This window comes from Rhinoraja longicauda, chromosome 13, assembly GCF_053455715.1.
Source record: "Rhinoraja longicauda isolate Sanriku21f chromosome 13, sRhiLon1.1, whole genome shotgun sequence".
Classification (NCBI taxonomy): domain Eukaryota; kingdom Metazoa; phylum Chordata; class Chondrichthyes; order Rajiformes; family Arhynchobatidae; genus Rhinoraja; species Rhinoraja longicauda.
This window is the reverse complement of record NC_135965.1, coordinates 37059171-37074017: the sequence shown is the minus strand read 5'-3', so window position 1 is coordinate 37074017 and position 14847 is coordinate 37059171. Positions and strand designations below refer to the sequence as shown.

General features: G+C 41.1%; 1 protein-coding gene across 1 annotated transcript; it reads left to right on the top strand.

Moving 5' to 3' along the window:
* Positions 1–267: 267 nt before the first annotated feature.
* LOC144599080 (ubiquitin carboxyl-terminal hydrolase 47-like) lies at positions 268–14237 on the top strand. The gene is made up of 9 exons (XM_078409800.1): positions 268–422; positions 602–652; positions 5356–5452; positions 7083–7198; positions 7857–7945; positions 9406–9537; positions 11117–11212; positions 11810–11947; positions 14169–14237. Exons 2-9 carry the CDS (start codon positions 628–630, stop codon positions 14235–14237), a joined length of 762 nt encoding a protein of 253 aa, XP_078265926.1. The 5' UTR covers positions 268–422; positions 602–627.
* The last annotated feature ends 610 nt before the right edge of the window (positions 14238–14847 follow it).

The following is a 14847-nucleotide window of genomic DNA, read 5'->3' as shown; positions in this document are numbered from 1 at the left end:
TTGGTCTTGACATTATGTGAGGCACAGACGAAGGGCCTCACATAATGTACTGTTCTATGTTCTATGCTAACAGTGCGGCAGAGTTTACAGGATTTTTCTCCACTTTTAACCTGGACCTGACTGATTGTCTTTCACAGGAAACTGAAACTTAAATTCACTTCGACAACAAACGCCCTGTTGTTCATTGGGAAACAAATTCCATCACGATGCTGATGGAAACTGAAAGGGAAATTTGAAGGGCTGTTTCCTTATGGCGAGGGAGAAAAACAAATATCTTCTCTGTGATATCAGAGTGTGGACATCCCGTAGATTGTGGACCAGATTACTGCGAGTCGATTTGGGCTTGAATTTTCCAAATATATTTGGTTGATTCAGTTAATTTAAACGAGTTTACGAACTGTAGAGGTTTCTCACAGATCCAGGTAAGGAACTCCACTGACACCTCTTAAGATAAATCATTTTAACGCCGAGTTAATAATCGCAGGAGTCCTTGCGCCGATTGAGCGTAACTGTGTGAATAAACGTGAGAGTGCCTAGCTTTAGTTCTCCCTCTGTCGTGGCATTGCGCAGATATTACAACTATGCCGGTAATGTTTTACAGCTGCAGAAAATTAAAAAAAAAAAAAGATGGGCAATACCATGGATAAATCAGGTAAGTTGCGAAAAACAGCGGGTTAAACTCGTAAACGCGACAAGCCAGGTAACAGCTGCGAGGAGAGAGAAACGAACAGCGTTTCAGATCCACCTGGAAAGTGCAAATATGCATCCTCCAACCCGCACCCCCCCCCCCACCTCCCTTCTCCTCCCCCTCACCCCTGCTATGTACAGTGCAGCCTAAAGGCAGTCCATGATCTTCTGGCAAATCAGTGGATAAGGGAGAAGGCAGGAGAATGGGGTTAGGAGGGAGAGATAGATCAGCCATGATTACATCAGTCTGAAGAAGGGTCTCGACCGGAAACATCAGTCCCATTCCTTCTCTCCAGACATGCTGCACGTCCCGCTGAGTCACTCCAGCATTTTGTGTCTTTCTTCGGTTTTATCCAGCATCTGCAGTTCCTTCCTACACATTAAGCCATGATTGAATGGCGGAGTAGACTTGATGGGTCGAATGGCCTAATTCTGCTCCTATCACTTATGACATTATAAATCTCCAGAGTCTCTATCAAAGCTAGAAACTCCACACACATTTTCGACTCTCTGGACTTGTGAGTGTATATATCCCCAGCCTATTGCAAGGAGGCTTCTGACCAGCAAGGATTTCATCGAGCAAGGCATTTTTTGTGTTCCATTCTTTAGAAACATAGAAACATAGAAAATAGGTGCAGGAGTAGGCCATTCGGCCCTTCGAGCCTGCACCGCCATTCAATATGATCATGACTGATCATTCAGCTCAGTAGCCTGTACCTGCCTTCTCTCCATACCCCCTGATCCCTCTTAAATATAGCGAATGAACTGGCCTCAACTACCTTCTGTGGCAGAGAATTCCACAGACTCACCACTCTCTGTGTGAAGAAATGTCTTCTCATCTCGGTCCTAAAAGACTTCCCCCTTATCCTTAAGCTGTGACCCCTGGTTCTGGACTCCCCCAACATCGGGAACAATTTTCCCACATCTAGCCTCTCCAACCCCTTAAGAATTTTATATGTTTCTATAAGATCCCCCCTCAGTCTTCTAAATTCCAGCGAGTACAAGCCCAGTCTATCTAGTCTTTCCTCATATGTAAGTCCCGCCATCCCAGGAATCAATCTGGTGAACCTTCTCTGTACTCCCTCTAAGGCAAGAACGTCTTTCCTCAGGTTAGGAGACCAAAACTGCACACAATACTCCAGGTGCGGTCTCACCAAGGCCCTGTACAACTGCAGCAGAACCTCCCTGCTCCTAAACTCAAATCCTCTTGCTATGAATGCCAACATACCATTCGCTTTCTTCACTGCCTGCTGCACCTGCATGCTTGCTTTCAATGACTGGTGCACCATGACACCCAGGTCACGTTGCATCTCCCCTTCTCCCAATCGGTCACCATTCAGGTAATACTCTGCTTTCCTGTTCTTGCCGCCAAAGTAGATAACCTCACATTTATCCACATTATATTGCATCTGCCATGCATTTGCCCACTCGCCTAATCTATCTAAGTCACTCTGCAGCCTCCTAGCATCCTCCTCGCAGCTAACACTGCCACCCAGCTTCGTGTCATCCGCAAACTTAGAGATGTTGCATTCAATTCCCTCGTCCAAATCATTAATATACACTGTAAATAACTGGGGTCCCAGCACTGAGCCTTGCGGTACCCCACTAGTCACTGCCTGCCATTCCAAAAAGGACCCGTTTATTCCTACTCTTTGCTTCCTGTCCGCCAACCAATTTTCTATCCACCTCAACACTGAACCCTCAATACCGTGTGCTTTAAGTTTGTACACCAATCTCCTATGTGGGACCTTGTCGAAGGCCTTCTGAAAGTCCAGATATAACACATCGACTGGTTCTCCCTTATCCACTCTACTAGTTACATCCTCGAAAAATTCTATAAGATTCGTCAGACATGATTTGCCTTTGGTAAATCCATGCTGACTTTGTCCGATGATTTCTCCACTTTCCAAATGTAATGCTATCACATCTTTAATAACTGACTAGCATTTTCCCCACTACCGATGTTAGGCTAACTGGTCTATAATTCCCCGTTTTCTCTCTCCCTCCCTTTTTAAAAAGTGGGATTACATTAGCTACCCTCCAGTCCTCAGGAACTACTCCAGAATCTAAAGAGTTTTGAAAAATTATCACTAATGCATCCACTATTTCTGAGGCTGAGGCACTCTGGGATGCAGCCTATCTGGCCCTGGGGATTTATCTGCCTTTAATCCATTTAATTTACCTAACACCACTTCCCGACTAACCTGGATTTCCCTCAGTTCCTCCATCTCTTTAGACCCCCGGTCCCCCGCTATTTCCGGCAGACGGTTTATGTCTTCCTTAGTGAAGACAGAACCAAAGTATTTGTTCAATTGGTCTGCCATCTCCTTGTTCCCTATGATCAATTCACCTGTTTCCGACTGCAAGGGACCTACATTTGCCTTAACTAATCTTTTTCTCTTGACATATTTATAAAAGCTTTTGCAGTCTGTTTTTATGTTCCTTGCCAGTTTTCCCTCATAATCTATTTTCCCTTTCCTAATTAAGCCCTTTGTCCTCCTCTGCTGGACTCTGAATTTCTCCCAGTCCTCTGGTATGCTACTTTTTCTGGTTAATCTGTATGCTTCATCTTTTGTTTTAATACTATCCTTGATTTCCCTTGTTAGCCACGGATGCACTACCTTTCCTGGTTTGTTCTTTTGCCAAACTGGGATGAACACTTGTTGTAGTTCATCCATGCGACCTTTAAATGCCTTCCATTGCATGTCCACCGTCAACCCTTTCAGCATCAATCGCCAGTCTATCTTGGACAATTCTCGCCTCATACCCTCAAAGTTACCTTTCTTTAAGTTCAGAACACTTGTTTCTGTATCGACTTTGTCACTCTCCATCCTAATGAAGAACTCTACCATATTATGATCACTCTTGCCCAAGGGGCCTCGCACAACAAGACTGCTAACTAACCCTTCCTCATTACTCAATACCCAGTCTAGAATGGCCTGTTCTCTCGTTGGTTCCTCGACATGTTGGTTTAGAAAACCATCTCTCAAACATTCCAAGAAATCCTCTTCCTCAGCACCCCTGCCAGTTTGGTTCACCCAATCTATATGTAGATTGAAGTCACCCATTATAACTGCTGCGCCTTTAGTGCATGCATTTCTAATTTGCTGCTTGATGCCATCCCCAACCTTCCTACTGCTGTTAGGTGGCCTGTACACAACTCCCACTAGCGTTTTTTGCCCCTTAGTGTTTCGTAGCTCTACCCATATTGATTCTACTTCCTCCAAGCTAATGTCCTTCCTTTCCACTGCTTTAATCTCCTCTCTAACCAGTAACGCTACCCCACCTCCTTTTCCTTTCTGTCTATCCCGCCTGAATATAGAATATCCCTGGATGTTGAGCTCCCAGCCTTGGTCACCCTGGAGCCATGTCTCCGTAATCCCAACTATATCATAATCATTAATAACTATCTCCACATTTAATTCATCCACCTTATTACGCATACTCCTTGCATTGAGGCACAAAGCCTTCAGGCTTGTTTTTACAACTCTCTTACCCCTTGTACGATTATGTTGAAAAGTGGCCCTTTTTGATTTTTGCCCTGGATTTGTCTGCCTGCCACTTTTACTTTTCACCTTGCTACCTGTTGCTTCTACCCTCATTTTACACCCCTCTGTCTCTCTGCTCCAGCTCCCATCCCCCTGCCACATTAGTTTAAATCCTCCCCGACAGCACTAGCAAACACTCCCCCTAGGACATTGGTTCCATTCCAGCTTAGTTTAGTTTAGAGATACAGCGCGGAAACAGGCCCTTTGGCCCACCGTGCCGACCGCCGATCCCCCACACTAACACTATTCTACACACACTAGGGACCATTTACAATTTTACCAAAGCCAATTAACCAACACACCTGTACATCTTTGGTAGGAAAGAAAAACTACAGATGCTGGTTTAAATGGAAGGTAGACACAAAATGCTGGAGTAACTCAGCAGGTCAGGCATCATCTCTGGAGAGAAGGAATGGGTGACGTTTCGGGTCGAGACCCTTCTTCAGACATCTTTGGAGTGTGGGAGGAAACCGGAACACCCGGAGAAGACCCAAGCAGGTCACGGGGAGAAAGTGCAAATGCTGTACGCTCTCCTCTGCATCACTAACTCCCCATGAATTGGACTTGGGAGGGATAAGCAAAATGGGAAAAGCAAAAATTCCAAAGTCTTCTCCGGGCAATTGAAATGAAAACAGCAAATATTGATAAAACTCCACAGGTCAAGCAGCATCTGCAGAAAGAGAAACCGTTAACACACCAGGCCCGAGATACTTTGTCAGGGTCTTTACTGAGTTTTCCCAGCATTTTTTTTTCTACGTAAAGGAAATGAGGATATGTGTCTTGGGGAATGCACTATATTCACCCATCAACTGCAGATGAGCAATTCATGTCATATTTTCTTGTTGATATTCAGAGTTTAAATTTAATCATAATTGGCAGCAGAATATGGGAGCTGGTTTGCTGACAGTTGAGGTGAGATTGATATTTAAGACTAAACGATATCTTAACATAAAGAGTGACCCCATGGAAACAAATAAGACCCTGAAGGATTCTGACCTGGGGAACTAGCGTAGTAAAGAAGATGGAGCTTGGAGCAAATTAGCCAGGCTCATAATGACTTGGAAATACTTTGAATCTAATCAACCTTTCCTTTGAATTCCATATTTTAAAACATACGAAGACTTTGTTGGATTGGAAAATCAGGGCGCCACGTGTTACCTGAACACATTGCTTCAAACATGGTTTATGACACCAGAAGTCAGAGAATGCATCACCAGGTAGGTAGTAAGCAAATCCTTGAACTGAAAACAGTCATGACCGCTGCCACCCAGCTCTGACCTCCCGTCCTCTCTGTGTGGAGTTGTCCCATGCTCCCTGCGACTGCTTGGTTTCCGAAAGGGGCTCCTGTTTTCGGGTGTGTTGGTCAGTTGTAACTGTACATTACCACGAGTGTACATGGATGGAAGGAGAATCAGGGTAGAGTGTGGAGAAGTTATGGAGAAGTAGGTGGGGATAGAATTGTTCTGAGAATTGGCAGAGACGTGATGAGCTGAATGACCTCCAGCACTGCCATGGGAAAATATGAAAACATTTGTGAATGCTTACTTGGAAAGTGAGAATCAATATATGAGGCAATTCAAGGATAAACTAAGCCTTGGTGGTGGGAGTGCAGTACCTTTTGGACACATTGTATCCTGCTTAGACAATGGAGGTGGCAGATAGGGGTGGGATGGTTGAATTGTCTCAATGGTGGAGTCTTAATATGATCTCTTAATACAAACCCCCCCCCCCCCCCTCCCTCACACACACACTATTCAGTACAGGCAGATTCATCAAACTTAGAATAGCTATTTTAGAAAATGGGGGAAAAAAAGAAAATATTAGAAACAGTCCTTCATTCTTCTGAAATTAATCTACACTATTGGGTTGGGTAGGAAAACATCTGCATTCAGTTAGTCCAGTAATCTTATTTATCAAGCAGTTAAAATTAGGGTTATAGATAAAGGATGGCATTAAATTGCATCTAGCGTTTACAAAGCTGCGGGAGATAACCACTTATGAGGTGTTTGTGCAGTAATCAACCAGAACCAGAACCAAAGCTCACTTTGAAAAGCAAAAATAATAATGACAATTATTTTACAATACCAAAGCAGGCAGCTAAAAAAAACAATCGTCAATTTAAGACTTTGTCTTTCAATATTCCACTGGGTGTGAATGTACTATCTAAAACTCTCATTTGTTTGTTTGTTTGTGATCGAACTACAGCCAAAACGGTACACGATAGCGTGACAATTTTAGGCCCACTTTACTCACTGTCATCGCTTTAATGGTAATGCAAGTAGTTTTATTGAAATCGGTGTTATATTTTTTAAGTTATTTACATTTTAAAGTTTAAATCTATCCTAGGGAGGGAGGGGGTGGAGGGGCGGAGGAAGGAGGAAGGAGGATGGATAAGGGGGTTGAGGAGTTAGTGGGGGAGGGGAAGGGGAGGGGATTGGACGGAGGGGGTGAAGGGAGGGAGGATAAGGGGGTTGGAGGGGAGGGTGTGGAGGGAGGGGTGGAGAGGAATAGGGGAGGGGGGAGGAGAAGGTGCTGCACCAATGCAGGAGAGGTTTGGGCCCAACGGGTCCACTTGGTCTAGTTTTGAATAAATATGTCTGGGGCAAGGTTTCTCAAAAGGTTAGTTTGAACATCAAATAAGATTTTCTATTTTCCGCTTGGATGACATTTTTCACAGTATTTGTTGACCTTTGTTATGTGCTTTAGCGCAATTCAATTATGATTGTTAACCCTTCAGAGTCTCTAATGAACTTGGGATATCTTCATTGGAAAATAAAAAAATTATATTGTTCTTGAATTGCAAGCATTATTATTTGTCTTCAATGTACACATTCCATATTTGTCTAGCGCCAAATCAGATGCCGCGCTTGTATGTGTACTGCAGGACCTATTTAACAATTTAGAAGGCAGTGAGAATACTTCATTGAGGACAGATGAGTTGACAACACTCTTGAGAATGAATGGTAAGCTTTAGGTATGTATTTCTCTTTATCATTTCTGAATGTATCTATTAATCAAAAAAAATGTACAACTCTTAATTTGTCACTTGAGAGTGTATTGTCTATTTGTCAGTTAGAGTCAGAGTATCAGTTAGAGTAACATGGAAATAAGTCCTTCGGTTCAATTCATTCATGCCGACCAAAATGCCCCATTTACACAATTGCCCAGTTTGGCCCATATTCCTCTATCTATCCAATCGATCTACCTGTCCAAATGCTTTTAAATGTTGTTATTCTACCTACCTTAATCACTTCCTCTGGCAGCTCGTTCCATATACCCACCACCCTCTGCAGAACAAATTCGATCTTCGGGATCCTATTAAAATTGTCCCCTCTCATTTTAAACCTATGCCTTCTAGTCTTTGAATACTTACCCTGGAAAAAAGACTTTGAGCACTCTGTTACAGTATGGGGGAAATCGCTGTTCAGACTCGCTGTGCCGAAGGGCCTGTTTCCATGCTATATCTCTAAATCAATTATGTTAATTGACGAAGAGAAAAAGAAAATAGTCACCTGGGGTGTAATCAGAGATCAAGAATGATCTGATTGAGTGAAAAACAAACGATTGGGACTCAGAAACCTGCTCCTAATTCTATGCTCACTTCTAACAATTGCTCTTAAGTTTATCAACAGCATGATATTGAGGAATGTTTCCGCAACATGATTAACAAGCTCCACACTGCAATGGAACCAGAGCAAAACATTCTGAAGGTAAAATGGATCTGTGGAGTTGCTTTCAGACAACTTAGTTTAGCTTCTGACTCAGTCTTCATTTATCTGGACTGATGTTTGTGATATTCACAATTCTGGTTCAATTTTTAATCAAAAAAAATAATGTTCAGAGTATATTAATTGACATCATGAAATGAAAGTTCATAAGGATTTCCAATAAGCTTTTTTTTTTAATTACCTCAGAGAGATAGTATTTTATAGTTGATTTTCAATGATCAGTTTTATAACTAGAGTTAAATACTCAGAAGTTCTAATAGATGATTTTCTTGCTTTGAAACACAGTCTACAGTGTTCTTATGTATTTTGGTTTATTAGATCAGGATGCTAATTAAAAGCAAGAAACCGTGTCTGCTTCTTGGGATTGTCAAAGTTATTCATTGTAAAGATTGTAGAGCACAAAAGGTACAGCATAGGAACAGGCCCTACAGCTTGCAATGTCTCTGCATGAACAAGGTGCCAAGCTAAACTAATCTCATCTGCCTGCAAATGCTCCATACACCTCCACTCCCTGCATATCCACGTTCCTATATAAAAGCCTATCAAATGTCACTATGGTTTTTGCCTCCACCACTATCCCTGGCAGGCATCCAGCACCCTCTATGTAAAAAACGGCCCACGCGTCACTTTTACACATTGCTCCTTTCACATTAAAGCTATGCCCTCCAGTCTTTCACAGTTCCACCGCAGGAAAATCCACCACCTAAATGACACTGATCACAGACACAATATTCGGCTTTGGACATGCCATTGGTTTCTATCCAATTTGGACAGGGAGAGGACACCTCATTTGATTGACCATCATAAGAGCCCATCTCCTCAGCACTTGTCTGTCTCTATAGTGTTAGAAAGTTGGACAACGTGCTAGTTCCAGGAAGAGCAATCCAAAGGTTAGTCACCGACGTCTTTAAAAATGCATCAAGAAATTACATAAAACATTACTACCCGAAGTCAATGATCCAACAATTGAAATGCAGTGAAGCCACAGATCTACCAAGGAAGAGGCTAGCATTTCCCTTATATCTGGACATACCAACTTTCTAATGTGTGTTCGCCCGCTACCAAATCCAATATCACAGTGCATCCTGACGTGCAAAGCCAGAGCTGTGACCATGCCCATGTCATTGTCCTTGTGAAGGTTCAGCAGAAACTCCAAATGTATCAAGCAATGTAGGGAATGGCAGGGTTATTCCGGGCCTTGTCCAAACTCTGTGAAGTTACAGGCAAATCGCTGGCAGGGTGTCATTTTGTAGCCCAGATACATTGTGGGCTTTTAACTAACCAAAATAGTTTCGATATCTCAAGAAAAATCAAATGTTTGTCAGTGCCTTCAATGAAACATTGGGATGGGACGTAAAACAATTTTTGTTTTAAATTCGGTATTGCAGGAAACCTTAAATAACTGATCGTTGGCTTGGTGCTCATTAGACAATGTGTTCTAGTTTTATCAGATCAATATGGTTCAATCCTTGAAGTGTTCGTGGTGCACCAGCCATATTCAGATTGACTGTCCCTTCCTAGATTTGCCTCTACTCATTCACTCAGCCAACTCTTCAAGAAAGTTTGAACATTTGGTGAGTCGCAACAAGTTATAAAACAAATAAATTAGTCGGAAGATAGACACAAAAGGCTGGAGTAAGTCAGCGGGTCAGACAGCATCTCTGGAGAAAATTCTCCAGAGATACTGTCCAACCCATTGTGTTACTCCAGCTTTTTGTGTCTATCTTTGGTTTAAACCATCTGCAGTTCCTTCCTACAAATAACTTAGTCCTATATTGCATTCAAGTTATTCTTTCACTTAAGTGAGACAATTATGTTGGTTCTGTTATGGAGTTCAGTAGAAATGGTGCATTAATTATCCAAATAGACTGAAATACTGAGAAACTGCAGGGATTTACAATATGATTCCCTACATGCTTGCTATATTGAATGGAAAAAAAACATTAACTGGAGCAATAAATCACTATAGCTTCTTCTACAGCACCTACAAACCGTCACCTTGGGTAGTCTAATAGGGCATAGGAAACATGCATGAGAAATCTACTTTCTGCACGTTGCCTCCAAGTTACTTTGACTTTATAACAGTTTACCATTCACCCATTGCCATCATGTCAACACCTTTGAACTTAATCAATAACAGCACCTGGATAGTTCTTGCAAAAAATTGGATTACAGTTATTCAAGAAGGTTCGATGATTTGGCAAGAAGTTGGCAGAATGGAACATCACATGGGAAAATGTGAGATTATTAACTTTGGAAGAAAAAATAAAAAAGCAAATTATTAATTAAGCCGGGAGAGATTACAAAATGTTGCCACACAAAAGAGATCTGAAGGTTCTAGTCGTTCTTATATTTTACTCCAGATATCTTCAAGTTCTTCTTCTTCTTTCTTATGTCAACTACAACAATCAAAAGTGCAATTGGTGCTTCAGAGTACCGTAGTTGGCACTTTGCTGCAAATTTTGCCCATTCCGTAGAACTACCCAGGGTGGACGACGAGGATGTAAAGCATTCAAGTTGAAAACCAAGTTCTAAGTTCCAATGATCCTCACATGCAGACAATGAAATAGTTGTTTAATATTACAAAGGGAACAAGTTTTTAATTGGGTTGAAACACAACCAAAAAAAATGCAGTAAATACTTAGCATTTGGGAATCCGTGGGGAGAGAAACAGAGGTTCATATTTCAGATTGAAGATCAATCGTCAGAATTAGCGAAGAGATCCCGACCTGAAACATCAACTCTGTTTCTCTCTCCACAGATGCTGAGGATTTATAGCATTTTCTGTTTTTGTTTTACATTTCCAGTAACTGCAGTTCTTTTCTCATTTTCACTTAATTGGATTGAATCAGTGCTTTAATATTTTGATGTCCCTTTATAAAGCAATTGAAATAAAGCCAGCTAATATTTTCATTTATGCAGAATTGTTATTGCTAACCTGTTCATCTGGCATAAATAGTACAGAGGTTACCAATCCTAAACCAATCTGACTACATTACTCTTCCAAGATACACATCATAATGAAAGATGATGAGGAACTGCAACAATGTGATTTTGCAGCTCTTGCATGCATTAAAGCCAATGTGAATACCTAACCACCAGCATACTAGATATGCTGGTGGAATTTTTCTGACTTCTTATTTTCCTTTTAAGGAAATGGCTCTTCGGGAGTTTTTGAAGGAACAAACTATGGAAGATGACAATGCATGCTACTGTGACAACTGTGACACAAAGACTAAAACAAAAACAGTAAGCTTTCAATATTGCTGTGAAGGCATTTGTATCATTCCACAAAACATTAACTCTTAGGGGTAAGAGGAAACAGTTGGAGCAACTAAATGGATGGAAACTGTATCTCAATGTGGAGTCATCTCCTTCAGCCCCTTAGTAAGCTTGACGTCATTCATAGGAAGGGTGTTATTATATTCACATAGGAAATAGGGATATTTGTATTTATAATTCTTTAGAACCCCCTACATACTGATGTAGTATTTGAAACGTACTAGAAATTAGAAAGAGATGCTTCCAAGATGGCGCCCAACCCAGGCGATTATTTGACTGCTTGCCACAGAAGCAGGTCTACAATCACATAATACAATCGCTCTTATACTCTTAAATCTCTATACACTGTAAATGGCGCGATTGTAATCATGTATTGTCTTTCTGCTGACTGAATAGCACACAACAAAAGCTTTTCACTGCACCTAGGTACACGTGAGAATAAACTAAACTAAACTGTACTATATTTCAGTATTGCGTCAACTTAACAAATTAATGATTTCCAAAAGTTAGAATCATCTCTTTCTTTTTGCGTGTATTACACATATTCCATCATATATTTTACAGAGATACTATTTTAACCATTTGCCAAGGATTCTCACTTTCCAACTAAAACGAGTTAACATTGATGGCTTCAGAATGCGATATCAGAAAATTAATGATTACGTCACTTTGCCGCTAAGTATTGAGTTTAATAAATCCCAGGTAAGACATTTGCCATTGTTACTGGTGCTAATAGTTCAGTATAAACTCCTCTTCTAAATTTCTATTTTACTGGAGGTAAATTCACACTGACTTTCAATTCATTGTTATTCTCCTTTTGTACTTTAATTGTGACTGAATCAGGAGGAGAGACGCTAGAAAGCATCGTCCTTCAGTTGCTGCAAATAATAGTAGGCAGTGTCTGTCATTGTTAATTTTAATACATTCTTTTTAATGTTTCATATTCTTCACTTCCACCATTTTGTGCAGCTGAAACTATTTCACCCGTGTTTTACTACTTCATGCATCACCAAATGGGATTTTAAATTTTTTTTATCAGTGAAACATATTATTGGCCCACAAGATTCAGTTTCATCTTGGAAAGATATAACTTAATTTAGTTTTGCTGTTAGCACGTGGTACTTTCTCCATAATTCTATTATTATAGATGGTTTCTACTTCTATATTATTGGAAACTTGAAGAGCCTCTGATTCATTAGCCTAACCTGCACAATTATGACCAATAGGTATCATAGTTCATACTTTTTCATAAATCCGTTTGTCTTAGGAGGAGGTTATTTGGCCCTTTGATTTTATGTCACCCCTCAAAGCTATCCCGTGTATTAAATTCTTCCAATTATTACACTGTAACGTATCATAGAAACATAAATAGAAACATAGAAAATAGGTGCAGGAGGAGGCCATTCGGCCCTTCGAGCCAGCACCGCCATTCATTGTGATCATGGCTGATCATCCACAATCAATAACCCGTGCCTGCCTTCTCCCCATATCCCTTGATTCCACTATCTATCTAACTCTCTCTTAAATCCATCCAAATAGCCTCCACTGCCCTCTGTGGCAGAGAATTCCACAAATTCACAACTCTCTGGGTGAAAAAGTTTCTTCTCACCTCAGTTTTAAATGGTCTCCCCTTTATTCTAAGACTGCGGCCTCTGGTTCTGGACTCGCCCAACATTGGGAACATTTTTCCTGCATCTAGCTTGTCCAGTCCTTTTATAATTTTATGTTTCTATAAGATCCCCTCTCGTCCTTCTAAACTCCAGTGAATACAAGCCTAATCTTTTCAATCTTTCCTTAGATGACAGTCCCGCCATCCCAGGGATCAATCTCGTGAACCTACGCTGCACTGCCTCAATTACAAGGATGTCCTTCCACAAATTAGGAGACCAAAACTGTACACAATACTCCAGATGTGGTCTTATTAGGGCCCTATACAACTGCAGAAGAACCTCTTTACTCCTATACTGAAATCCTCTTGTAATGAAGGCCAACATGCCATTAGCTGAAGGCCAACATGCCATTAGCTGAAGGCCAACATGCCATTAGCTGAAGGCCAACATGCCATTAGCTGAAGGCCAACATGCTATTAGCTGAAGGACAACATGCCATTAGCTGAAGGCCAACATGCCATTAGCTGAAGGCCAACATTCCATTAGCTGAAGGACACCATTCCATTAGCTGAAGGACACCATGCCATTAGCTGAAGGCCAACATGCCATCAGAGTATCCTCTCATACTTGGTCATTAACAATCCTCTGTTCTTCTACCACTCACACACACTGGTGGCCAATTAACTCAATCACCGGGTCATCTTTGTGATGTGAGAGGAAACTGGAGCATCTGAGAGAAACCCACATTATAAAAGGGAGAACCTGCATCCTCCACAGTGACTGCACTGGAGGCCAGCATTGAGTCCAGATTACTAGAACTGTGAGGCAGCTGCACTGCCTACTGCACCACAATGCTGCCTCATGCACTCTACATTGTGGGAAAAATGAGAAGTCAGTAAAGGAATAAGTTAATGGCGCCAATGGATTATGTGGCCTCAACCTTTGTGCTCCATCATTTTGTCTTTTATTGGAGGTGCTTGTAAGTTCCAATAACAGTCAGCCCACATCTTTATCAGCATGTGTAACTTAATTGCAAAGCTATCTCAGATGCATGACACGGTGCATTTGGCAAAATGTTGGCATCTACTAGCAGTTTACAATGATCATTATAATCATTCCTTGTTCTGAATTGCACGACAGGAAATTAATTTTAAAGGAGAAATTCATCTTTGGTTGCAACTGCTGGTTTTGCTTCCTCACCTTTGGAGTCAATGGCTCAAATGTGTTTAGCACCAATGTCAACAGATGTACATCGTTATTTAATATGGCCCATTTTATAATTCATTGTAGTTTTTCTTTTACTCTGTATACAGGATAACTGCAATGAATGGATTCTAAAAGCAACCAGGGGAAAAGTAAGAAAACAGCAGGAAGAAAAATAAAATGAAATGTGTTATAGGTAGGTGATTGAATCTTGCAATATATACTTTAGACAAATCACTAAAATTAAAATTAGCCTTCTAAAGATTTGATCTTTGTATTGATGACCAATGCAAAATGTACAATGCAAAGTGCCTCATATAATATTTTTTATTTCTTTCTCCTTGAGGCTAATTACATAGTGACTATTATCATAATGAATCATCATATTTAGAACATGGATCCAAATAGATTTCAGCTAAACTCCTGACAGTTGCAGTTTTTTTCCTCCAAAGTTGAGCCTGCTAGAACATTAGTTAAAGAATAACTCATCTCAGTTTCATGGGTCTGACACACCCTTTAATATTGAATATCCGTGTAAAAGTGTGTGAATGTGGTCTTATATAAAACATATGATTTGGTTCACTTCACTGAAGGCAGGGCAGCACTGTGGCGCAACGGTAGAGATTCTGCCTTACTGCGCCAGAAACCTGGGTTCGATCCCGACTGAGGGTGCTGTCTGTACAGAGCATGTGACCACAGGGGTTTTCTCTTGGTGCTCCAGTTTGGTTCCATGCTTCAAAGACGTGTAGGTTTGAAGGTTAGTTGGCTTCTGTGAGTAGGATGCGACTC